This window comes from Pan troglodytes, chromosome 6 (genome assembly GCF_028858775.2).
Source record: "Pan troglodytes isolate AG18354 chromosome 6, NHGRI_mPanTro3-v2.0_pri, whole genome shotgun sequence".
In the NCBI taxonomy this organism is placed as follows: Eukaryota; Metazoa; Chordata; class Mammalia; order Primates; family Hominidae; genus Pan; species Pan troglodytes.
In genome coordinates, this window is record NC_072404.2 from 149,803,897 (window position 1) to 149,830,845 (window position 26,949).

The following is a 26,949-nucleotide window of genomic DNA, read 5'->3' on the forward strand; positions in this document are numbered from 1 at the left end:
CTGGGTTCTCCACCGGGCTCAACCCCAGCAGCAGAGGGGCTAGGTGTGCCCCGTCAGCCCTGGGTGAGGGCCAGGAACCACCACTGCCCAATTAACTATACCTTTAGAGGTGCATCTTAAACACAGATCACCTGCAAAGCAGTTAATGTGACTTGATCATGGGGGTCCTAATTATCCAATAAACAAGGGCAGCCACAAAACAACCTAACTTGATGAACTTTCAAGTCGGCACTTGTCTGTTCCATTCCTTTCTTGGCCTTTGTTAACTTAACTCTGGATAAAGAAACGGTAACAAAAAGAAGCAACAGCATTCTGCCTCAAAACCTTTATTTTGCAGCCCTATTTCATCTTTATCCAATTGGAAGCCATTTATTTATGCTTTTCTTTCCTCTTGTCTAGACAACCGGTTTCAGAAAAGCAACTTCTCTCAGGTTGTGCTGCTTAGTAAACACCGACCTTGGCCTTCATACGTAGAAGGAGCAACCAAGGAATCTGTGGAATCGAACATGGGTTTACCCTAAAGCTGCGGCTCAGCCTTGGCTGCACCCTGGAATCACCTGGAGAGCCTGTACACTCCTGCTGTCCTGATCACAGCCCAATCAGATCAGCCTCCAGGGCGAGGTCCAGACATCACCAGCCTTCAAGCCCCCAAAGGTGACCTGGTGTGCAGCCAGGATGAGACCCACAACCCTAAAGCTAAATGGGTAAAGTACTGGGGTGAGGGGCCCCCAACTTGCAGTTGAGGACTTGTAGAAAAGTCAAGTCCTCACTCCTTTTGCATCACTGACTGGCCTGCCTTACGGGTATCTGGAGAGTGATGGTTGAAGTGAGATAGAAGGTTGCTATTGTTTTAAAAAACCAAAGCTCACAAAACCAAGCTCACAAAAGCACTTTTTATTTGAGGCAAAGAGAAGTCTTGCTGAAAGGATTACAGTTCCAAGCAGTCAAAACTCAACTGTTAGTGGCACTATTTTGACCTGGTAGATTTTGCTTCTCTTTGGTCAGAAAAGGGTATTCAGGTTGTACTTTCCCCAGCAGGGTAGAAAGAAGGGCAAAGCAAACTGGAAGAGACTTCTACTCTACTGACAGGGCTCTTGAGATCCAACATCAACCTAGACACGCCCTCGCTGGCCACTCTACAGGTTGCTGTCCCGCTGAGTGACACAGGCCATACTACATTTGCAAGGAAAAAAATGAGGCAGAAAACACAGGTATAGGTCACTTGGGGACGAGCAGACAACCACAGCTTCAAAACTCTTCATGGAAGGGGTAATCCTTGTGGGAGGTACAGCTGTCAGGAGAAAGGAGAAAACAGTTGCTTTTTGAAGAGGTGATTCTGACTATACCCAACTCCCAACAGAGAAATGATGTGTCTCACTGAAGAAATAAAATAGAACCTCAGAGGCAACAAGCTAGTTCTGAGTGTGCAGATGATGGTTCTGCAGCTGGGGGAAGCAACTCACCCTCCAGACGCCTCTACCACTACTGTCATCAAGCAGCACATGTGTGAGGGACACCACCCTCCCCATGTGCCCAGCACTGTGCCTGGGCCGTGCAGGACGGCAACATGATTTCTGCCTTCCAGTAACTCAGTCTAGCTGGCACGACCAGACAGTATTTTGTGGTCTTAAATATCTTGTGTAATAATATGAGAAGGCAGGCCAGACACAGTGGCTCACGCCTGTAATCCCAGGCTGAAGCAAGAGGATCACTTGAGGCTAGGGGTTTGTGACTAGCCTGGGCAACACAGCAAGATTTCCATGCCATTACATTCCAGCCTGGGTGACACAGTAAGAGCCCATTTAAAAAAAAAAAAGGGATGTTAAAAGTCTGTATGTGACTGAATCTCAAAGGATAAGAGAAGCAACGGCAAGTGCTCTGAGGACAGAGGGAGCCTCCTTGTATCAGTGGGGGCTGAAGTGAGCCCAATCAACGGTCGGCAATTTTATATTGGAAACAGGGCAGGGAGCACAGGGCAGGGGGCACAGGGCAGGGGGCACAGGGCAGGGGGCACAGGGCAGGGAGCACAGGTGCAGAAGTGTTTGTCAAGGCTCACTCACTGTCTATCTAGTAGGGCCAATGGCTGTGCTAGGAACATAAAGACAGGAACACTGGACAGATAGCTGGGCAGCTCACACAAGGCCAGAGTTATGTAATCTGAGCTGGGTGCTTATAGTCTGTAACTCTTATTCAAAAGTTCTCCATGGTCTGCCTTTTTTGTATACCCACAGAGAGTGACACTGACATCAGCAGGTCAGGCTCAGTAAAGCATTATCTGCCAGAGGGGTGGTGTGTGTGTAGTTAGCGAAAACTCCCTAGGAGACCTGAGCATGTCAGGGCTAGCCTCTTCCTCCCACTCACCGCCACGCAACAGGATAATTGAACAGAAGTTTCTAGCACAATACTGGAGGGCAGAGGAGTCTAACTGTAAAGGGAGCAATGAGAAAACCACTGTGGTTCCTCAGCCCTGAAAGCTTCAATCCACTCTGTCTCAAGTGGGAGGGGAAAAGGAAGACGGATGAATGGGAGAGATTCGGAAAGGAGAACGAATGTAGCTTGGTGACTGATTCACTCCTCTCCTCCTTGTCCACTAGATCCAAAAATGATTTTAATGTCTAGGGCTAAGTAGCATTAACAGAGATGTCTGAAAGGGCACTGGCCTGGGGCTGCCTGTGACATGCTCTGTTTGCGGCCTATTTTGAGTGTGAGGCCACAGTGTGGCCGCAGCAGGCTTGCCAGGCACGCATATGCCTGAAGCAGGGCCAGCGTTATTGTCCAGGACACAGACTGGGCAAACATCTGCCTGGGGCGGTGGCTGAAGCCACCAGCAGTGCAAACTCCGGGGAGGGAGATGGGACAGACGCTGGAAAGGGAAAGCTGGTAGCCCACCCCATCTTAGGGAATGTTCACATTTTGCTTAGAAGAGGAAGTACTAAAGGAGAGAGTGTGGAAACACAGAGCTCAGACAAGAATAAGGGCAGTGAGAGAGAAACAGGGTCTCAGTCTCCACTGCAAAATGAGAAGTTCCTTCTTGAAAGCAGAAAGTGAGTTATATGCGTCACCTAGTTATTGTAATGGTAGGAAAAGAGAAAACCCCACAGAAAACCTTGCTAGGCAGCTCCTTCCAAACTACCATGCAGAGGAAACAGAACCAGAGGATGTGTGGCTGGAGGAACTGAGGTGCCTGCTGCTCAGAGGGAGGACCTGTTTCAGAGCCATGTGGCTTACCAGGTCAGAGCCGGGACTGTCTCAAACCTCAGCCCCAGGGGCTCCCGACCAAACCCCTTTCATTAGGGTCATTAAGACAAAAAGTCACAGGCAAATTCTTCCAGAGTTTGATCCAGGGTCACCTGGGATCACCTAGTTTCAGATGAACCACTAGGATTTAAAAATTAAATGGAAAGCCAAAATATGTAGTTACTTCAGGCCAGGCCAACAATGCCCCAGGGCTGGAAGAAGATATCAAGAGCGGATCTCTTGGCATCTTGGCTCCATGCAGTTCAGCTGATGCAGGTCACCTGGCTGAGAAAGCAAGGTAATGTGCAAAGCAAGAACAGCTGTGACGACAGCACATTGGCGCTGAGGCCTGCAGGGATCACTCTCTTGCTGTGCAGCATCTGAATATCTCCTGGGAACTGCTCCTCACACTGGGGCTCACTCACCTCAACAAGGCACAGACCCTCCAGTTCCTGTTGTAGCTGAGTAAGGTGGTCATATCCTGGCTGCTCAGTTCAAAGTCAAAGACCTAAAAAACAAACAAAAAAATCCAGTAAGCTCTGCAAATAAAAATAAAAGACAAAATACTGTGCAGGACCCAGATGTCTTCCATGGCTTTGAGCAGAGAGGAGCGATAAGATAAACTGAACTTAGGAAAAGCTGATATATTAGTATTCAGGAAACGTGCATGTTGGGCTAGATAATATATGGAACGATGGAAACAGTCCTTCCTTTCCAGAACCTCCCAGGGAAATGATACATTTTATTTCATTTTAAAAAACACGACTGAGCACTTCTATTGTGATAAGTTGCAGTGAGGAATATAATTATGGGTAAGATGTGTCTTTGCCTCTATTTTATGAAGCAAACAAAGGGCAGAGGTATTTCTACAACTGTAATACAAATAACTAATCACACACTGTATAAGACACTCAACAGAGCACAGGAAGGGCAGAGGTATTCCAAATGGATTCCAGCTGGGAAACTGAACATCCACAGCCGAAGAGGAGATGGTATCTGACATGGCCTAAGAAGTATAAGGTTTTGACAGAGAGGGCAAGAAAGGTATACTGGGAGAAGAGAACCACCTGCATGAAGGCAGCAGACGGTACAGAACTCAGCTGGCATGGAGGCTGGGAGGGAGGGAGGCAGGCAGGCACCACTGGGTGAGACCCACAAGAGGCTGACACACACTCCCAGAGCCGAAGGGCTCTTAGCTTCAGATGATCACAGAATGTGCAGAAAGAGAGTCTGCTACAGGCTCTGTGGTTATGATCACAGAAAAATGTGCAAAAGCTATACAGTAAGATGCAAAAATAAAATAATTAGGTTAGCATTTTGAGATTAGTCATTTATTTTTTCTTTCCTAATTCCTTAAAAAATGAAATACAAAACAAACGATGCATCTCTGGTGGGATATGCCTTTCCCTCAGTGGCCACTGTTTTGCCATTTTATCTTGTGTACTTAGAACATCTACCTGCACGTAAGAAGAAAAACGTCTCCTCTCCTAAACAATGAGCTCCACTTCCCTCTTCAGGGATCACTCTCATCCCTGTCTCATATGTGACAGGTGGCAGACACTATGGCCACAGTCTTTGGGCAGTGGAATTGGGCAAAATCAGCTGCTCACCTGAGCTGGGGCCTGCCCAAGAGCCCCAGGCCCATGGCTGTGCTGCGCTTGGCACAGATCTTGGATAAAGATAGCGCATCCCTGGCAGAGCCACTTTGCTCAGTGAGAACAGAGGCTCTTGGGCCATCAGGACTCCCCTGAGCTGCTCTCCTTTGGGCGTGCCCCCCCTTCCCCACACCCCCGCCACCAATGCTGCAAGGGCAGGCAGGGAGGGAGGTGGCGCCAAGTAGCCTGAGCTGCTCCAGCTGCCACACTGAGCGCTTCGCCAGAGTCCTGACACACGTCTAGGCTCTGCCCATCATCACACGAACTCCTTGCAGAGCTGGTGAGTGGACTAAATGGCCCAGAGGGTCCTTTGCAGTCCCTGGACTTATCAGCACAGCAACATTTCTCGATCACTTACTAAGGTATTAAGCACCATGTGAAGTGCTCTGATGCATCACTTAATCTTCGTAACAACCCTCAAAATGGATATTATTTTATAGATAGGGAAGCTGAGGCATCGAGCAGTTAAGCGACTTGCCCAAGGTTATGCAGCTGGTAGCTGACAGAGCTCCAGTGCAGGGCAGGTCCAGGCAGTGAAGCTCAAGAGCGAGATTCTCCCCGGGTAACCTCTCGGTGTGGCTGAAGGGCCTGAGCAAAGGTGTAGGTGTGTGCGTGCACAGCACGGGGTCCTGGAGGCCCAAGGCCTGCCCCTGCACACGGCTCCACTGGTGAGGTGTCTGTCTCAATCTTGGCTTGCTCGCCACAGCTCCCTGGCCTCAGAAGAGAGGATGGTGGGGATCCCACAGATGACACTCCAGAGACAGGATGAGGCCTCCCCCATCCCCCACTCCATGGAGGAGGGCCAGGCCTGACCAGCCAAGATCTTACCTTAAAGTTCTCAGCAATGCGTTCTGGTGTCACAGACTTGGGGATCACCACCAAGTTCCTCTGCATGGGGAACCGGATCAGGACCTGTGAGCCCAGGGAGACAGTGAGCGTGTATACATGCCAGGCACTCGCACCCATGATCTCAGTCTCTCACACACACAACCTGCAGAAGGACGTGCTAGAACTCCACAGGTGATCAGAGAGGGGCTCCAAGATGTCAGGTCACAGCTAGCAACAGGTAGGCGACGCATTCAGGTCCAGATCTGACTCGAGTCCTGCGCTAGCCACTGTGCCACACTCTTCAGTGTCTCAGGCATATCATGAGACCACAAGAGGCCCTCCACTGGCTAGAAATGCACACTGCCACTCAGGAGAAAGAACATTCCCTGCACAGCTAAGAGCTCTTACATTTGTACAGATGAGCTTCCACATCAATGAACAAGCGCTGGCCCTCGTGGCAGTCACCCTTGGAGTAGTGGGGACAGGCACTATTAATCTAAGAGCCCATGCCAGAGTCTTCTAAAACCCCGATCTGTGCCCTTTCCACTCTGTACTTGAGGACCCCTAACCATACTTCCTGTGAGGGTGTAACAGGCTCAGTCACTTCCTCCTCTTGGCTAACAGGACTATCAGGAATGCAGGCAGTTGTGGACGGTCAGGAACACCTGAAGTGGCTGTACCTGGGCTGTAGTTTTATTGTGCTTGGCTGCGATCGCCTTGATCCTGGGATCCTCCAGGAGAGAAGGGTCCTCGGGCTTGGCCCTGAGGATAGAAAGACGGTCCAGGTCACACCATCATGGCCACCACTCACGGCAGCCAGAAACCCCAACCCTAATCCTCCCATTGACCTCAGAGGGCAGCCACCAGTCTCCTCCTCAGAGCTGGGTTAAGAACCCCCAACCCTTTGGAAAAAGAGTAGGTGTCTTGCTACTAGAAACTCCAACCCTTCCAGGAAAACCAGCAAGAGGCTCAGGGGAAGTTTTGCAGATCAGCCCCAAAAACATCTTCCTTGAGGCTGAATTGTTCTTTTTAGTCTTTTCTAATCTTCACCAAGTGACACGGGAGCATGAGCCTGTGGGAAGCTCACCAGGGCCTGTCAGGAGAGCCGAGGGGGCTGTAGGCGGTCACCACGATGCCTTTGGACTGGCAGTACTGGATTAACTTCTCCTGAGTGAGATATGGGTGGCACTCAATCTGCAAATGCAAAAACAAGAGCTGATGGGAGCACTGTGGCTACACGCTGACGTGACACAGATGAAGCTTCCTGTGCTAAAGTCCCTCCCTACCCCATACAGAAAACTACGTATAACAAACACCCTATTTCCCAGATAAGCTGTAACTTCCTATAGTTCCCAGGTAGTATCCTTGGTGTTATTATTATCATCTTATTATAGATGTTCTCATGGGCCCTGGAGGCTTTTCTTGGCTTTAGCCACTTATCAACTATCACAGTTCTGAGGATCTCATGGCTGCCTCTTTGTCAGCCCCCAAATCATCACAAGCCAGGCTCAAACCCTTTTTTTCCTGTAAGTTTCCTCTCCCAGATGTGCTGTGTCATGCTGAATCATAACTCAGGACTCTGCCAACACCCAGGAGCTGCCTCCTGGCCACTTGCTGGGTGAGGTGGACGAGAAATCCCTACCAGCATCAGACAGTAAAACAGCAACGTTGCAATGCCAGTGTTGTTGGGGGATGTTTACCTGGTTAACTGCAGGCTTATACTTCAAGCCAGGTTTGTTTAAGATCGTCTCCACCTGGAGATGGTTGAAGTTGGAGATGCCAATAGCTTTCACCAGCCCTTCATCCACCAGCTCTTCCATGGCCTACAGAGAAAAGTGTCTGTGTGGTGCAGAAATGAGCCCAGAAAGGACAGGATCAGAAGTGTCGTTTGTACCAGTTTAACGGGTCCTGCCCTCACTCTTCAGTGCCAGTGAATTAGACCTTTCAGAAGCTAAGAGACAGTGAGACGAAAGCCAGGCTGGCTTTAATGAGATAAGAAGAGCAAACAGGCCGGGCGCGGTGGCTCACGCCTGTAATCCCAGCACTTTGGGAGGCTGAGGCGGGCGAATCACAAGGTCAGGAGATCAAGACCATCCTGGCTAACATGGTGAAACGCCGTCTCTACTAAAAATACAAAAAAATTAGCCAGGCATGGTGGCGGGCGCCTGTAGTCCCAGCTACTCAGGAGGCTGAGGCAGGAGAATGGCATGAACCCAGGAGGTGGAGCTTGCAGTGAGCTGAGATTGTGCCACTGCACTCCAGCCTGGGCAACAGAGGGAGACCCTGACTCAAAAAAAAAAAAAAAAAAAAAAGAGCAAACAGGGACAGAGTAACAAAATGCAATGTGAGAAATGGCAGGCAGATTGCTTCTAAGAAGAAGAGGGAACCAGTCACGAAAATAAGGTCCAACCAGGGGCTGTCTTACCACCCACGTGTCCAGAATGTTGGTGTCACTGGGAACCACATTGCCCGACTCATCCAACGGGAAAAATTCCTTCCCAGGCTGTCATTACAATAAAAAACAAACAAAACAATCAGTAATAGTCCTTCACAGACCTGCTGGGGGAAGCTGGCATCTAAAACAATTCTAAACCACCACAGCTGGCTAGGGACAATCTGTGTGCCACCATGAAAAGGAAATAGGCAGATAGCCAACACTTCTCTATCAAACGGACTGGAGCTGAGACTGTCAGATGGAGACATGGACACTACTTGGTCACAGAGACTAGCCCCGCCACTGATTGCAATGTGTGGATACAGGAAGGACTCAAGACCAGGACTCACAGGGCCCAAGGCCTGGCGGGTCACTGGCCTATAAAACTACCACCTGGCCCAGCCTCCCCAGCTTACCCCTAAAATCAAAAGATAAAAGTCAAGTCCCTTCAGCCCTGATATGCTGTGGTGCAATAAAACAGGGCTACGGGATAAAGCTAAACCCACACTTTGAACCTGGCTCACAGCAGAAAACTGAGGCAGTGGCTAGAAAAAAGGCAAAAGACAAAGTAACTCTCAAGTTCTTCTTGTGCAAACAACTAGACTGCAAATAGTTACCGGGCCTCCACAGGACAGGGTATGCATGTAGAACGTGGGTAGGGACTCATGTGTATGGGGGTTGGTGTGTGCACGTGCCTGGAGGGGAGGGCCAGGGCTGACCGTGCCTCATGGCTGTGTGCACTACAGACAGCAGCTGTGTTTGCTGACAGTTTTAAATTGCACAACTACCAACTGGCAAAGAGCAGTGCTCCTCAAACTTTGAAGAAGTGTGCGTATGAGTCACCGCTGGTGTGGATTCAAATGGCCTGCATGGGGCCCGAGACTGTGATTTCTAAGACGCTCCCAGGTGATGCCAGTGCTGATGGTCCACTGGCTATACCTTGAGCAGCAAGAACAGAAAGTCACCCACACGTAATCTGCTAAGGGAGCTCAAAACACACCACAGGTTGCACCTGAGCCCCAAGGGACCTGGTCTGCACCAGGCATCCCATACCTTAAAGCCAGTCGGCCAGTGAATAAGGTAGAGGTCCAGGTAGTCCAGCTTCAGGTCGCTGAGTGTCTTCTGGCAGGCTCCTTTCACCAGGCCCTTCTCATGGTACGTGCACCACAGCTAAGCCAGCGAGAGGGCACATGTCATCATTGCCAGCCACAAGGCAGCTTCCTGGCTGGAAAGACAGAGCAGTCTCCTCTCCCCAAAACCCATTTGTTTTACCATGATGCTGTGAATGGTTGTGAGGGCATTTCCACTGCGTACTGGAACACAACTTTCCAAAGGCAGGCAGGATAACCAGGTCACAGAGACCTCTTACAAGGACCAGAGGACACAAAATGGAATGGACAGATTGGCTAGCCTGCCCTAGGCCTAAGCAAGAACTCTCGAAACTTTTCCCCCGGGCTGGTGTTTGTGGAGCCAGCCCCATCCTCCTGCCTCATGTCCTTTGTGCATCAGTATCTCAGGTCAAAGACAGTGGCCAGCACTGGAGATTCAGTTTGCAGATGGGAACCAAGTTCCATCCTTGAAAGCGACTCCCTGGAAAGGGAGGGCCAATCCACAACCTCAGCCTCATCAGCACGGGACTCTAAGCAATGGGCCCAGATGGAATGACCATTCAACAGAGAGCCAAGGATGGGCGAGCTCTGGAGCCCTGTATGGCCGTGGGTGATATGTTTCCCCTGGAAGAATCGCCCATCAGTGAAAAGTGTAGCTGTATTGAGTGTGGACTTGGCTTTGGGCTGACGCACCAACAGATGATGGGACCGAGAGCCCCTTCCAGCCCCACCGCGGAATGATACCTTGCTGACGATGAAGAGCTCCTCACGCTTCACCACCTGCTCCCTGAGCTTCTCCTGAATGGCCACCCCCACCTCATTCTCATTCTGGTACACATGGGCACAGTCGATGTGGCGGTACCCGACGTCAATGGCCACCTTCACGGCCTCAGTCACCTGCCCTGGAGGGGACTGAAAGGAGAAAGAACGTGAGCCCCGCAGAATGCAGAGTCTGCACAGCAAGGAGGAGGGGCAGTGGCAGCCACCGATCCCTGCTGACCAGCCTGCCACTTTGTTCAGCAAAGACAGACCACGTGCACTTCCTCAGCAGCATTCTGGACTATCAGCCTCAGACGCGGGGGATGGAAGTGAAAGGCCACACAGCATTGCCCTGTAGGAGAATCTGACAGCCACTTAAGTGCAGGTGAGATCACTTTTAAAAGATATGCTGAAGCCATCTCATTTTCTTGCTTCTTCACATCCACTGATTTGCAAACCACTGTATTAAAAACATTTCCCCACACTCTGAATGCTGAGATAGTAAGGGAAACATTTCCTTCAAATATCTCAAAATATTTCAAAAATAGATGTCCTATGGACCCCAATTCCCATGTGGCTCCCCAGTTCAGCCAGCAATGCCTGCCCCTTACGCTCTCTTTTCATGCATGGCTTCTGATACCGGCAGTCGCTTGTTTTCAAGCAGTTCTGGGAGATTATCATGAAGTTAAGCACATCACTGATGTTTATTCAAAGGCCCATGTGTCAATTCTCACTGTATGAGGATCTGCTTCAAGGGGTGGAGACACGGGAGATGGCCCCTCAGAGATATCAGCAGAGAGAAATGAGTTAAAGGGAAACGAGGGGGAATGTGGATCATGGAAGATCACCAAATGGTTAGTGGCTGACCTGGCAAAATGACTGAATGGGTGTCCATGGCCAAGCCACCTGACCATCTGAGTAACCAGAACAGCTGTGGGGAGCCTGGCTACTGAGGAGGAGGAGGAAGTGCCTACATGGCATCACGCTTCACTGGCACCCAGGTAGGCTGCATGGACACGTATCCCCCAACTTTCACTATCCTGCTATGATCACAGAGCTGAGCAATAAACATATGCAGCGGGCTGCTGAATGAACAGAGCACATTCCTTTGGAGAGCTGGGGTAGAAACAAATGAAAAGAAAAACCCCCCAGGGCCATAGCAGCTGCAGACATCTGTGTTTTGACATCAGCTATTTTCAACAGGCTTTGGGGAAGAAAGGGGCCCAGTTGAACAAGCCCGTTACCAGAGCCTGTTAGCATGGAGCTCACTCTCCACCTCAGAGGGAGCAGCGAGGCAGGGTGGGGATGCTCATCGAAGGTGTGGGTTAAGAGGGGACGACCTTCAGAGGACCTGGCGACCTCTTATTTGACTGGAGGACCTCAGAAGCTGCTCTTGCAGCCTTCCCCACTCTGCACGGTTGAAGGAACAGAGAATCTCAATTTCCAGAAAGAATGCCTTACCACAGGCTCCGAGTGGTGTCCGGGCACCACCACCACTGATGAGAGCAGGGAGAGCAGAGGACATCCCTACCCCAGAAAGAACAACTGGGGCCCAGGCAGGAAACTGCCCAGGACACACGGAACTTTCTCCAGGCTTGATGGCGCCTTGATTGATTTTTCTCTGAGGAGCTGCTGAGGGCACACTCTGCAGGCTCGGCCTAGCCGCGCACTGCCTGCCATGCAACTGGTGCGGGGACAGGAACATGACTCAATCCAGGCCATGAGACTCAATCTTTGCACTTGAATTGGAACCCCTGAGTCCAGCCCCGGTTCTGCTGGGGTCACTGAGCTGGGAGAATGTCAGCCTGGAGCTGCTGGAGGAAAGCGGAGGGAGGCCAAATCCTGGTGACAACATTTACAAGCCTGAATCTCAGACACCTAATGTCAGCGGCTGTTGTTTGGGAAGTCAATCAATCCCCACCCCAAACACACTTTTTTTTTTTCCTGCTTAAGATTAAAGTGGTTTTTCAGTTCTCTGGAACCAAAAGAGCACAGACTAGGATAATCAGGCTTGCGTTGGCACGAAATGAAAAAAAAGTTGTGAGAGGTTTTTCTAGAAAAGTAAAAGACAGCAATGACTGCAAGAGGTCACGAAGAAGCTGCTGATCATTCCTTGGATATGTGCCATTCGCTGGAGACATGTGTGCTGGGAGGCTGATCAAAGGTGCTGGAGGGAAAAAGTCACCTCTGCAATGAAAATGTACAAGGATCCACAACCACATTCTATGTTAATGATCTCAATGTACAGCCCTTCCCTGAGAGAAACTAATTTGCCTTATGAAAAATGAAGCAGCCAACTTAAGCTATGGTGAGAAACCATTCACTAAACTTGGGAATGCCAACACAGGATGACAACATCTCCCCATTCCATGTCAACAAAGAGAAAATGCAAACAGAAGGAGGGGTCCAGATTGACTTCTAAAAAGAAGGTAAACTATGAAAACACGCTGGGTGGCATCCAGGCACAGCCATTACTGATGAGAGCTGTAGAAATGCAGTATATGAAACACTCCAATTACAGCTCAATCATACAAATCCTACATGTTTCTAACCCGATCCTGCCACCAATCTGTGTGCCCTTGATGGGCAAAGCCATGCATGCCCATTCCTCCTGGAACTTCTGGCTCTGCAAAGCTCTACGTTGGGCAGTGACTTGAAATGCTCTGGGCTGATGGCACCAAGTGATGGCAGTGAGAAGCCTCTGTCCTTGAGTCCTCCACCACCTCCTTCAAGACAGCAGTCCTACTTCCTCCTTTGATAACACCGGCTGGCTAATACCAACTCTGAGATACTGATAACTAAAATCAGTGTCTCCCTCCTACACAGATACAACACTCCTTTTAAAACCTAGTCTTCTTCCCTTTTGCTTACAGGTCTTGCTAGTTACTTCAAGATACCCCTCCCTCTCTTCCCTCTGCAAGTCAAAAAGCAAGCCACAGTGCTAAACAGGAAGACGGTCACAGGACAGTGTTTATGGTAAAACCAAAGTATCTCAGAGATTGGATATTTTGCAATATTAACCACGGGGATCTCTGGGAACAGGGAACTCTTCATTTTTGAAATGTTCTCTAGTTAGCAGGTGTTACTACTGAAATGAAAGGATAAGGGGAGGGGGCAAAGGAAACTTCACTTTGGGTAAAGAAACGGTCCTGAGTAGGAAGCATGAGAATGGTGTGCTGATAATCCTGCAGCAAGGAACAGGAAACGATCACTCAGAATCAGGTTTGGCAGCAGAAATTAACTTCCTCCTGTTCTGTTTTAATCAATTTGTCCCAAATTCTAAGACACTGCTGTTTCCAACTAGTTGAGATGTGCATGGACCAGGACTGACCCTGTAGGGGCAGGGCTTATTTAAATGTCTTTGGTCTTGAAGAGGAGGAGATGGGGGCTTTAGAGACACCAGGGAAGTGAACAGTAAATCTGGCTCCTGTGTTACCTCCATGCCCACAGCGCCTCAACCCTCACCCCATCCAAGGATCTTGGGCCATCACAAGCTTACCCCACTTGGGGAAGGTGGAGCAAGTCTTTCCTGGCACATTTTCTTTTACCTCATGCATTCTTAAAGTGGGTGCTATTGTCCCCAAAGAGACAAAAATTAGTTCTTTGGGGCAAAAAAAACCCCTCAGCTTATAGAACAGCTTGTGACCCTCTAGAAGGCTACTGGCCATAAGCAGAAGTACAATATTATCTGTGATATTACAATTTTATTTTGGGGCAAATTAGGGGGAAAAAAAAGTCTCACAAGACTCCTAGGTGGGAGGGAGGTAGTGATCATGGCAAAAGATGGAGAAACATAGTTGTACCTTCAGCCCTAGGAGTATTCTGTGAGCATATATAGGAGACTTACAATGACTTTTACCTCCAACAATTTTTCAACTAGATTAAAAACACTATCAGTAACAAGACACTGGTGGGCACCAGACATCATCTCTGTTTTAAAAGCTTCCTGGCTTTACAATGCTGTGATGGGTTTTTGTTGTTGTTGTTGTTGTTGTTGTTTCTGAGACAGAGTTTTTTTTGCTCTTGTCGCCTAGGCTGGAGTGCAGTGGCACAATCTCAGATCATGGCAACCTCTACCTTCTGGATTCAAGTGATTCTCCTGCCTCAGCCTCCCAAGCAGCTGGGATTACAGGCACCCACCACCATGCTGGGCTAATTTTTGTATTTTTAGTAGAGAGGGGATTTCACCATGTTGGCCAGCTGGTCTCGAACTCCTGACCTCAGGTGATCCACCCGCCTTGGCCTTCCAAAGTGCTGGGATTACAGGTGTAAGCCACCGTGCCTGGCCAGTGGCCTTGTTTACTATCCAATGTAGAAGGCAAGACTGCCAGAAAGAAACCCTGTCCAAGCCACATGGGTCTGGGGCAGAGATGGTCTCCCCACCTGCCTGAAACCCTCACCTGAGAAGAGAATGGAGTTTGAGGACCTTCAAGAGTAGAGACTACCAGAGCCCTGCTGAGGGTCTGAAAGGTACAACACAGCCGCTACGGCATGGGAAGACCCAGGAGAATAAGGAACTGCACCTGCCTGCAGGGCCTCCTCCAGCTGTCACAAAGACAGGCAAAGGATCACATCTTCTGTCGAGCATCTGTGAAAGAATACATACACACATACAAGGGAAAGGTTTTTTTGTTTGGTTGTTTTTTTAGATGGAGTCTTGCTCCATCGCCCAGGCTGGAGTGCAGTGGCGGGACCTCGGCTCACTGCAACCTCCACATCTGGGGTTCAAGCGATTTTCCTGCCTCAGCCTCCCAAGTAGCTGGGACTACAGGTGCGTGCCACGATGCCGGGCTAATTTTTTGTATTTTTAGTAGAGACGGGGTTTCACCATGTTAGCCAGGACGGTCTCTATCTTCTGACCTCATGATCTGCCCGCCTCTGCCTCCCAAAGTGCTGGGGTTACAGGTGTGAGCCACCGCACCCGGCCCCAGGGAAAGGTTTTAAGTCATTAAAAAAAAAAAAGGAAGTTGATTCCAAGTCCATCCTTATACCATTACTTTGACCCACCATTCCCTGCTGCCCCCACCGTACAATTCTACACCAACCTGATCTCCTCATCCACAGAAATACAAGTGGGCGTTTTCACCATACAGCTATCTCTAAAGTCGTTTTACTTCTTCATATGAATTCAACACATAACTTTTGGATACCTACTCCTATATTTGCCAGGCACTGTGAGAAGTGCTAGAAATAGTAATGAATGAAGCAGACATTATCCAATTTCTCAATGAACTCTGTCTACTGGAATGCATAACCTAAATGTACAGATGTTACGATGTGATGTTATCTTAAACAAATACATAGCTTTTTGGGGCGTTGAGTGCTCAAGTGAATAATCTGAAACCCTCTTTCATAAACTTTTACTCCTCAGCCTGGACAACATAGGGAAACCTGTCTCTACAAAAAATTAAAAACAAACTACCCGAGTGTGGTGGCACACACCTGTGGTCCCAGCTACTTGGGAGGCTGAGGTATGAGGACCACTTGAGCCCAAGAGGTTAAGGCTACAGTGAACCATGATCATGCCACTGCACTCCAGCCTGGGTGACGCTGAGCCCCTGTCTCAAAAAAAAAAAAATAAACTTTTACTCCTTATTTACCCTAGAGTAGTGATTTTCAAATGATGGGTCACAAAACTAGCTTCTGGAGGTATGACAATAATTTTTGGAAAAATGGAAAAGAAAAAAATATTGAAATGCAGCCCACATAGGTTAAGTACTGTTAAGTAATTTTTATTCCAGATACATGTATATATCTGTGCACTGCATCATGCTTAGAAAGTATTTGCTATTGCCAAGAAAGCATCCTTCTGCATCCATTCCAAGAGCATAACATGCAACAGATGGACATTAGCTTGGTGTCATGGTTGTAATTCAATTACAACCTTAGAGACACCACTGGAGTTTTTGGAGGAAACAAATCACGTACCCTGATCATTCTGGCCAAGAAACACTCTCCCTGATGCAAATGACCTTTTTCTTACCTTATATTTACTAATTTTCAACAGCAGGTTTTAGGGTACATGTAAACTCTTCTGTCCTATTTCAAACATCTCACAGTTCACTCAGTTCTTTCTGTTGTTTTCTTCCCTTGTCTGTGTGTAAATATCCAACGCCCAGGCCCATATTCAAATTTTAAGAGAAAAACCTGGGACGTGGGCGTGCCAGATGGTTCACACCTGTAGCTTTGGGAGGCGAGGTGGGAGGAGCGCTTTGAGCCCAGGAATTGGAGATCACCCTAAGCAACAAGCGGAGACTGTCTCTGGGGGGAAGAAAAAAGATTAGCCAGGTGTGGTGGTGAGTGCCTGTAGTCCCAGCTACCCGCAGTGCTGAGGCAGGAGGATCACTTGAGCCCAGGAGTTCCAGGCTGCAATGAACCACGATTGTGCCACTGCACCCCAGCTTGGGCAACGAGACCCTGTCACAAACAAACAAGCAAACAACAAAAACAGAAACAGAGAAACCCAGGTTATGGCTGTGGAATATAATATGCAATACTTAGAAGGTTAAAAATTCTAGGTTTTGCCTCAGCTCCCATACCACCACCTTTGTTGCTCAATTTTCAGATAATCAGGCTCAGGCTATTATTTGTGGTTTTTCATATCATATTATCATTTTTCATATCCTATGATGTTTCACGTCCTATTGTCATTCTCATCCGGCTAGGCACTTCTCGGGGACGCTGTGTGGTGTTGAGGTTTTACAGGGAAAATGCTAACCTTGGCGCCTCCTGAATTATCAACTGGCTACGGGGTGCCCAGATTTTCTCCCGAGTTCCAGACCCAGGGCACCCCGAGGCGGCGCCTGGCCGAGGAGCTCCGCACTGCGCCTTGTTAACAGCTGGGTCCGGGCAAACTCGCGCCACCTAATTTAATTCTCTGCCCTCTACCGGCTTGAGATGCTTATTCCTCAGGGAGGGCAAGAACCGAAACGATTGAGACCAACTATTTACAAGTAAGGCAACCGGGCTACAGGTGCCTCGAGGGAAAGGAGGCTGGGGCTGCGCTCCCACACCTTGCCGACGGCTCCACGTCCCTGTCTGCGCCCGAGGTCCACCGGTCTGTGAAGCCCACTTTCCCCGCCTCCCTCTCGCGTTGTGCCGCTTGGGGCGCCCGCTAGGACCCCAAATGCGGACTGGTGGGCCGCCCATCAAGGGTTGCCCGCGGTGGGGCGGGGGCTCCCGTGAGCTGCTCCCAAACCCCACTCGCAGGATGCTGCCCTGACGCCCAGGGCCAAGCCGGGGAGCCAAGGCCCCCGGTCTCTGCAAGGCCGACCCCAGCCCGCTGGGGACCCTGCAAGCCCGCGCGTGGCTCCCAGCACGCCGGGCGTCCGCGGGGCGAGCTGCTCAGGGTCACTCGGGGTCCCTCGCCAACACAGGCCGCGCGGAGAGTGTGAGGCGAGCCCCGGGCCCGCGCCCCCACAAGCACCTACCTTCCAGGTACCCAACCCCAGGATGGGCATCTTGGCGCCGTTGTTGAGCAGGAGACAGCTTGCCATGGCTGCTGCGCTCCCCAGACCCCCGCCCAGTACGGTGCGGCCTTGGCCGCGGCGCGTACCTTTAAATAGCCCGTGAGGTCGGCAGAAAGGGCGCCTGCGGTTGGCGCGCCGCTGCGCGAAGGAGCCTTCTGATTGGTTGCGCTGGGGGAGCCGCGGCGGCCTTCCCCAGGGGTCGGCGGGGATGCTTCTTCCGCCTGGTCCTAGTGGCAGCGGATTCTTTCCGCCCCCAACGCTCGGCCGCGCCCCGCGTGGCAGAAAGGAGTTCCTCAGCTGCTGTATCTGGTGGGAAAGCGAATGCTTTAGCGAAAATAACAGGCATCCCATTAATACATAGACTAGAAGTAAGTTTTGGTTTCATTAAGAGCCCAGAAGAATGCCTTTGTCTGTTGTCGAACCCCAGTTTGATGCTCTTTGGGAATCTGATGAATACCTTGTCCTTAATCTATGTGAATCATACTGACTACACATATAGTTTACCGCACTTTGTTCTTAGACAAAGGTGCATGCCAGAAAAATGGCTTGCAATCCTTTTGCAAAGCACCTTCACAAAATATGTGTTTGCCCAGACTTTTTGTAGCCTTCTAGATCTCTCTTTGCACCCCACTCTAGGTGTTAGCTGTGTCTGTGCATACTAGGTGTGGTTCAGCAAACCTTCCACCAAAAGCCAGCATCCTTTGATGTTCTTGAGGTTAGAAAGCCTTGATGGGCTTGATCCAGAACTCTCAGAAGAATTTGGAAAGTAAGGCTGTCCATTCAGAATCAGTAAGACAAATTTCATCAGTCTTTGGAAAGTGAGACTCTATCAAAGCAGTAAGTTCCAGTACAGTAACTTATCAAAACTCTCTAGAGGAAGAAAAGTGAACAGACAGAAAACCACAGAAGAAAAAGTTGACTCTAATATTGTAGCTTCCAGTATTTCAAATTAGAAGGTACAAAATAGTAAATTGATCACCCTAATTGGCAGGTAGAAACACACATTTTTCCAAGATAGCCTAAGAAAAGTCACTTGAAGATCCTTGAAGACAATTTTGGTTTCTTTCCAACAACCTCTCTTCATGATACTCTACCTCACCCCAGCTGCTCTTTCTGCTCCATCACCCTCCAATCTTTCCCCTAATTATGCAAGATTGGGAACTCCATCTGCCTGGTAGTGACTCAAGCACCAGGTCTCTCTAAACTCCATGCCGGTGATTTTCCATTTGGTGCTTTCTTTAAAAGTGCTCCCTCCTGGAAAAATTTATACAGAACAGACTAGCCCAGATATTTTTCCATGTAACTTTTGTAAAAATTGTTGCTATTGGGCAAATTCATTTGTCCCCAAGTAATAGAATTTGAACTTGAGCCTAAAGCTGGGAACTTGCTTTGTGTAAAACAGCAAGTTCCTTCCTCCATGAGAGTCCTCTTGACTTGGAGGTTGCTCTGCCAATTGAACCTCCTGGGTCCAAATCCAAAGAGCTAATCTCTTGTGAAAATGATACACCTTGAGTGGCCAGGTTGGTACACACAGAAGGGTCGTCTGTTAGGGACATGGACTCAATATCAGAGGCTTTGTTGTTGTTTTGATAATAATTGAGTATACAGCTTGATTGCATGAAGTTATAACTGTGTCTAAAGCTGGAGTGATATCTGTAGTCTCAGCTTCTCAGGAGGCTGAGGTGGGATGATTGCTTAAGCCCAGGAGTTAGAGACCAGCCTGGACAACATAGCAAGACCCTGTCTGTAAAATAAATAAACCCAGAATGTTTTGGCTGGGCCATGCAGACATGAAAAGTTGTATCAGTGGAATTTCTATAGCAACAATAGCACTCTAGTTGGGACATGCTATTGTGATAGCCCCCTAACATCCCCCATTGCCTCTGTAATCTTTGTAAAATGTACACATACCAAAATTTTTGATCTCAAGATTTTTGATCTCCCATATTTTGATAAGTATACGTATCAAAATTTTGTTTGAAAAAGGGAAAAAAACCTTCAATGGAATCCTCCTGAGAAACACTCTAGTAATTGGAATCTTAACATGCTCTGAACCAGTAATCTCCCATCATGGGAATTTTTCCTAAGGAAATAATTTAAAAGGAAAACACACACACACACACACACACACACACACACACACACACACTAGGTATAGGGCTGGGCTGGGGCCAAGGTAAGACAAATGAGGTACACAGGTACAAATTTTCATGCCAGAAGGTAGGAGCTTTTTTACATTTATGTCCTTGGCACTTGCCTCCCCTTAGTCCCAGGCCTGCACACAGATATACACATATGCGTATGTATTTTTAAAATGCTGTATACATAAAGTAAAACTGTAAATATCCAACAACAGCAAGAGATAAGGTGTAGCCATCAAAAGTAAAGATGATAAAGACACAGAGAAAAATGTATATGAGGTAATGTTAAGGTGAAAGTAGAAAACAAAGTCATATAGCTATGGAATGATGCTAAGAAGGAAAATACAACCTATAACATTTAGGAAATTTAGGAAGAAGCCAGAAGGAAATGGGGAATACTCTTTGTCAGATTATTTCCTTAATGAACACATTTTGAATTAAAAGACAACTTCTTATGAACTGTCCAATTCCCATAGGATAAAACTTAAACTCTTGAGCCTGGCATTCAAGGCCCTGCGAGATCTGGTACAAGTTTGAATATACAAAAAAACCACCCAATTGCATATTTAAAAAGGTAAATCATATGGTATGTAAATTATACATCAATAAAGCTTCTATAAACAAACAAAGGTTATATGCTACATGTCCAACACAAGCTGGTGGAGCTGAGGGTGACAGTAGGCTCTGTTCACATTGTCACTCAGGGACTCAAGCTATGGAGGTCCCACCACATTGTTTCCCTGCTGTCCCAACCCAAGGTTTCAGGGTTTGGCTTAGGAAGGCAAAAGAGAACCTAAGAGTCTCAAATGAGCAATCAATTGCTCAGGCCTGGAAGTGGCACACATCACTTCTACCTATAATCCTTTGACCAGATCTGGTGGTAGAGCCCAGCCAGGCCTATCTTCAATGGGATGGGGAAGTGTCATCCTCCTGTGTGCCAGAAAACAGAAGTGAATGGGTATGGTGAGCAACAGAAGTCTCTTCCACAACGACAAACCACTACTGAGTCTTTATTATGGTTTGGACACTGTATTATGGTTCAGCACTTGGCATATGTTATATGAAGGTGCTGCTGCTGCTGCTTATATATCTATTGAGTTATGTACATTAAATCATTTAATCTCCATAACCACCCCTTTCATGGATACTATGATCAATCCATGTTACACGTGAAGAAACTGAGATGCAGAGAAGTGAGAAAAATTGCTAAGATCTCACATTAAGTAAATGTTAGGGTCAATATTTAAACCTAGGAATTTGACTATAGCACTCAAACTCTTAACCACTACCAGTAGCTTTCAAATTTTTAAACTGTGACTCACACTAAGAATTTTGGAATGAGTGACGTCAGGAAGAAGGCTGACTAGAAATGCCTAGTTCTTGTCCCCACCATAAGAAAGGACCAAGGGAATGAATAAACCGCTAATATTTAACTGGAATTATGAAAAAAGAGCATTAAAGTGCAATGGGGGAGTAAAGGGGAACTTGTAGTGATTGGAAGCCCAAGAGAGTACCATGGAGGCACATGGCCTCTTGCCTGCCTGCAGGCCCATCTTGCCTGCCACAATTGCATCAGCCCAGAGACAGGAGGGAAGTCCCCTTTTAGGGAGAAGGTAAAAGAACCTTACCAGTCTGCATTGCCACTGTAAATGACTCCAGTCCTCATTACAAAATAATCCCACAGTCCTTGCAAGCCCTGTGCCCAGTTTGAAGAGCTTCTGGGAATCCATATAGCTGTATCACTCCGGATTAGGAGCACAGGGTATGTACACACCCTTCCCTTAGTGAGCCAAGCTGCTGCAGCATGGCGCCATCTTGAGATTAGAGCCATTTCTGGACTGTGCCTTGCTCTGGGGGCCGTAGCCATTGCACTTCTCCAGCACTGGGGCTCCATCTTCATTCCACCAAGCCCACATGTGGGCCAACTGCGCAAAGACTGGGCCCAGGATTGGCTATGACTCTGGTCCTGCACCACAGTGAAACCAACCCCTGTCATCTGCAATACAGCTGGAGGAACAGTCTGACAGTCTCACCCAGGGTGAACCTTCCTTTAAGCCAGCCAAATGGCTGTGTGTCCTCCCTCAAGCAGGAGAGGTCCCTAGCCCATCAAACAGCTGACATGCCTGCCCCCAGGCCAGCAGAGTGGCCATATGCAGATGTACAGGGCCTGAAAAACAGGCCTGTAGCACCTACTCCCTCCATGAACATACCCTTGGATTGCCTCGCATTCACAACCCGGGCTTGGAGAAACTTGAGAAGCTGACTGAGTAGCTGTGTGAAGCCCACATAGGTGGCTGAATCCCACAACTCCAGCTGCATGGATTCTGGGCCCAGAATTGCCTGTGACTCTGGTCCTGCACCGCAGTGAAACCAACCTACACTGTCTGGTTTTACAGTTGGAGGAAGACTCTGGAAGTCTTGTCTGAGGAGAGCCTACCCTTAAGCCAGCTAAACTGCTGCACACCCTCTCCCAAGTGAGAGAGGTCTTTGATCCACCTAACAGCTGACATGCCACTGGGCCCACAGAGCAGCTGTGTGCCCATGCCCAGGGCCTAAGACACAGTAGCAGCATGGGACCACACCCCTACCATGAACATGCTGCTGACCTGCCCAAAGGACCTGCATGTGCAGTCAACGCTTGAGAAACAGCCCTGTTGGCCACCCCCAGCAGGCATGCACCCAGGCCAGCCAAGAAGGTGTGTGGCTGCATCCCATACCTGAGAAATGGCCTTGTGGATTGCCCTGGCAAACGCACTTCCAGGCAGCCAAGCAGCCATGCACTCATATCTTGGGCCTGGGAGATAGCCCCATAGGCAATCCTTAGAAGGCAAGCAGGCGGGCCATCAAAGCAGCCACACACCTGACCCCCAGGCTTGGGAAACAGCCCCATGGCACTAAATCAAAGTGAGCCAGACCCAAAGTTGGCCAACCCAATGTGGCCACACATGCACTCAGACATGAGAAAGGCCTGGCAAGACCACCATGGCAAAGCTGCACTGCCACTGCCACAAAATCTCTCAGCCTAGGACACTGAGATACTCATAAACATTGCAAGGATAGATTATACGTTGAAGAAACTATGCAGATGCTACACTACTGCATGCACCTAGAAACAAAGCCAATGCACTGCCCTGAACCTACTCCCCAAGACCGAGCTATGAGAATAAGTCTTTCCATATAAAACCTACTCCATGAAATTGGAAGGAGTGACTGTTCCACCAGATGTGTAGAAATCAGTGTAGGGACACATCAAACAAGAAGAAGCAAGGAAACATAATACTTCCAAAGGAACACAGTAATTCTCCAGTAACAAATTGCAATAATAAGGAAATACTCAAAATGCCAGGAAAAGAATTCAAAATAATAATCTTAAAGAAACTCAATGAAATAAAAAAGAATAAAGATAGAAAACTCAACAAAATTAGGAAAACAATTCATAATTTGAATAAGAAATTCAACAATGAGAAGAACCAAACAGAAATCCTAGAGCTAAAGAATTCAATGAATAAAATAAAAATACAACTGAGAGCTTCAATGACAGATGAGATCAAGCAGAAGAAAGAATTTCTGAACTTAAAAGATAGGTCATTTGAAATAAAACAAGCAAACCAACAAAAAAGATAAAAAGAAAAAAGGAGGTATACAGGAGTTATGAAGCACCATTAAGCAAACAAATATTTGCATTATGGTATTACAGAAGGAGAGTATAAAGGAAATGATATAGAAAACTTATTTAATGAAATAAGTCCAGGCACAGTGGCTCGTGCCTGTAATCCCAGCACTTTGGGAGGCCGAGGCAGGTAGATTTCTTGAGGTCAGGAGTTTGAGACCAGCCTGGCCAACATAGTGAAACCCTGTCTCTACTAAAAATACAAAAATTAACCGGGCATGATGGTGGGCACCCGTAATCCCAGCTACTTGGGAGGCTGAGGCAGGAGAATCACTTGAACCTGGGAAGTAGAGGTTGCAATGAGCTGAGATCATGCTACTGCACTTGCCTGGGCAACAGAGTGAAACTCCATCTCAAAAAAAAAAAGCATATTTAATAAAATAATACCTGAAAACTTCCCAAGTGTTGGGAGAGAGACTGATATCCTGATTCGGAAAGCTCGAAGAATCACAAATAGAGTCAACCCAAACAGGTTGATATGCCTCTCTGAGGCATATTATAGTCAAATTGTCAAAAGGCAAAGGCAAAGAAGTAATTCTAAAAACAGCAAGAGAAAAGCATCAAATGACTTATAACAGAATCCCCACTAGACTAACAGTGGATTTCTCAGCAGAAATTTACAGGCCAGGAGAAAAAGAGGTGATATATTCAAAATACTGAAAGAAAAAATGACCACTCAAAAATATTATACCCAGCAAATCCGTATTTTGGAAATGAAGAAGAAATAAAATCTTTCACAGGCAAGCAAAAATTAACGGAATTCATCACCACTAGACCAGCCTTGCAAAAATGCTCAAGGGAGTCATACATCTAGAGGTGAAAAGACCCTAATCACCATCGTGAAAACACGTAAAACTATAAAACTCATTGGTAGGGCCGATACACAAAGGAAAAAGGGAAATCGAACCTATCTCTACATAAAACCACGCAACCACAAAAATAAATAATAAGGGAGGAAATAAAGAACAAAGGACATACAAAACAACCAGAAAATGATTACTAATGACAGGAGTAAGTCCTCAACTATCAATAATAACCTTGAATGTAAATGGATTAAATTCCTCATTTAAGAGATATAGACTAGCTGAGTTAATTAAAAGAAAGAGGACACAACTATATGCTTCCAACAAGAAACTCTTTTAACCTGCAAAGACGCACATAGAAAGTGATTGAAAAAGATACTCTACTCAAAAGGAGAAAAAAAATGAGCAGGAGTAGATATATCAGACAAAACAGAATTCAAATAAAAAGCTAAAAAGAAAAATAGATATTATGTAATCATAAAGGAATCAATTTAGCAAAAGAATATAACAATTGCAAATGTATGTGCACCTAACACTGAAACACCTAGATATATAAAGCAAACATTATTAGATTGAAAGGTAGAGATATACTCCAATAGAGTGATAGCTGAGGACTTCCAAACCCCACTCTTGGTATTGGACAGATTCATCTAGACAGAAAAACAATTAAGCAACCTCAAATTTAAATTGCACTATAGACTCAGTAGACCTAACAAATATTTACAGAATATTTTACCCAACAGTTGCAGAATACACATTACTTTTGTCAGGACATGGAACATTCTCCAGTATTGACCATATGTTAGGACACAAAATAAGATTCTAAAAATTTTTGAAGGCCAGGTGCAGTGCTTCAGGCCTGTAATCCCATCACTTTGGGAGGCTAAGGCAGGAGGATTGCTTGAGCCCAGGAATTCAAGACCAGCCTAGGCAAAATAGTAAGATCCTGTCTCTACCAAAAAGAAAAAAAATTAGCTGGGGCTGATGGCACATTCTTGTGGTCCCAGCTACTCAGGAGGCTGAGGTAGGAGGATCACTTGAGCCCAGGAGTTCAAGGCTGCAGTGAACTATGATTGCATCACTGTACTCCAACCAGCCTGGGTGACAGAATGAGACCCCGTTACTATAAAACAAACAAACATATAAATAAATAAATAAAACTGAAATTATATCAACTTTCTTCTCTGACTACAATGGAATAAAACTAGAAATCAATAACAAGCCCGAGGCCAGGTACCCAGGCAAGAATGGCAAGTAGACTTCACTCACATGCTGCCCAAAAAATGGCTCTGCTATCTTCTAGTCTTTGTCTGTACTTTCTCTGGGTGGGTAGAAGCATTCCTAACAACTTCAGAAGGTGCAAATATCATCACACAAACCCTCATCATGCATATAATTCCCTGTTTCAGACTCCCAACATCCATCCAGTCCAATAACAGGCCCACCTTCATCAGTCAAATCACCCAAGGCATCTCTACATCCTTAGGTATAAAATGGGTTCTCCACACACCCTACAGGCCTCAATCTTCAGGCAAAATTGAAAAAGTTAACTCTGTCCTTAAAGCCCAACTCACCAAGCCGGCTCTAGAAACCTGCCAGTCATGTACAAAAAACCTCCTTTTCACCCTCATGAGACTCCACGCAACACAAAAGGCACCCTCTTTTTATACTCCCTTTGAAATCGTGTGTGGCTGAACTTTTGTCTTGGAGCCTCCACCCTTTCCAGACTCTGAGCCACTCAGGAATTACCTCTTCTCCTTAATCTAGACACTGGATTTTCATTCATGAAGCAGCAAATGAGACCATGCCTCTCCCTGTCGACACCTCCTTGTCTTCTCAACATAACTGTCTTGCAGGCACAGACGTGTTTATCTGCCAACCTGACCCTCGCAAAAAGCTACAACTGAAGTGGACAGGCTCCTACACTGTGGTACTCAGCACGCCAACTGCAATGAGAGTACAAGGACTCCCCCACGGGATCCATCGCACCAGGTCAAGCTCACCCCCAAGGCTATTTCTTCCTCTAAAACATTAACAGCTAAGTGGTCCTCCAGGCCAATTTCTCCTACCAAGCTTAAATTAACCCAAAAAAAGTTCTTAAAGCCAAAAACCCCCTAGAAAGCCTAAACGCGAGGAAGACTAATAACCTGCTTCCAGAGATGGCCTGTATCTACCCAACCGCTTGCTGTGCCTCACTTCCAACCAAAGGTCTTAATACAGGAATATCCCTCACCACAATCCTAATACTGTCAGTAGCCACCCTGCTGTCCACAGCAGCCCCTCCAAGCTGCTGTGATGTGAGTGTTATCAGTCTTTCCACTACGGAGGAAAAATGCAACAATCCTTTACTTACCATAATAATATAGAAAATTCTGTTATGGAACGTTAGTCAAGGAATGTGTTGAATCAGGGAAAAGTTATTATAAAGTGAAAAATCTAGGAGTATCTGGCAGGTATAATGGGGCTATATGTGCAAAAGGTAAGCAGTGGCTTTGCTTCACCAAAATTGGACAATGGAGAGTAAACACTGAAGTGCTAGAGGACATAAAGAGAGAACAGATTGTAGCCAAAGCAAAGGCCAAAATCAACAACTCCCCCCCCCAAAAAAAAACACCCATGGTATTTCCACCTCTTTATACAAAACTACAAGCAGGCCTATCCCTTCTCAAGCCAGGAAAGAAACCTGCTTGTAGATCTAGGAGAACGCATCGTGCTTACCATGAATGTGTGCAATTGTTGGGTATGCGGGGGAGCTCGTGTGAGTGAACAGTGGCCGTGGTATGGGATAGACACTCTCCCTTACTTACTAGCATCCCAAAACTCCAGCCTCACTTTCGCTCCTCA

The 26,949-nt window shown here is 47.3% G+C and overlaps 1 protein-coding gene across 2 annotated transcripts; it reads right to left on the reverse strand.

Annotated features, from left to right (window-relative positions):
• Window positions 1–879: 879 nt before the first annotated feature.
• Window positions 880–17,797, reverse strand: AKR1B1 (aldo-keto reductase family 1 member B). Of its 2 annotated transcripts, none has more exons than XM_063815599.1 (10): window positions 17,578–17,797; window positions 10,008–10,175; window positions 9,208–9,324; window positions 8,146–8,223; window positions 7,421–7,543; window positions 6,808–6,914; window positions 6,401–6,482; window positions 5,721–5,804; window positions 3,663–3,745; window positions 880–1,291 (listed from the first exon to the last, which is right to left on the reverse strand). In XM_063815599.1, exons 5-10 carry the CDS (start codon window positions 7,538–7,540, stop codon window positions 1,249–1,251), a joined length of 519 nt encoding a protein of 172 aa, XP_063671669.1. In that variant the 5' UTR covers window positions 7,541–7,543; window positions 8,146–8,223; window positions 9,208–9,324; window positions 10,008–10,175; window positions 17,578–17,797; the 3' UTR covers window positions 880–1,248. The 2 variants fall into 2 exon arrangements, with proteins under 2 accessions (XP_063671669.1, XP_001138232.2); XM_001138232.6 differs by having other exon boundaries at window positions 17,453–17,647.
• Between the last annotated feature and the right edge of the window lie 9,152 nt (window positions 17,798–26,949).

Excerpts from the sequence above, each read along its gene's own strand:
- AKR1B1 (XM_001138232.6), bottom strand. The coding sequence starts at position 17,518 with ATGGCAAGCTGTCTCCTGCTCAACAACGGCGCCAAGATGCCCATCCTG. Across the intron at positions 8,224-9,207 it reads ACTGGCCGACTGGCTTTAAG|CCTGGGAAGGAATTTTTCCC; the intron begins GTATGGGATGCC and ends TTGTAATGACAG. Across the intron at positions 1,292-3,662 it reads AGGGTCTGTGCCTTGTTGAG|CTGTACCTCCCACAAGGATT; the intron begins GTGAGTGAGCCC and ends TTCTCCTGACAG.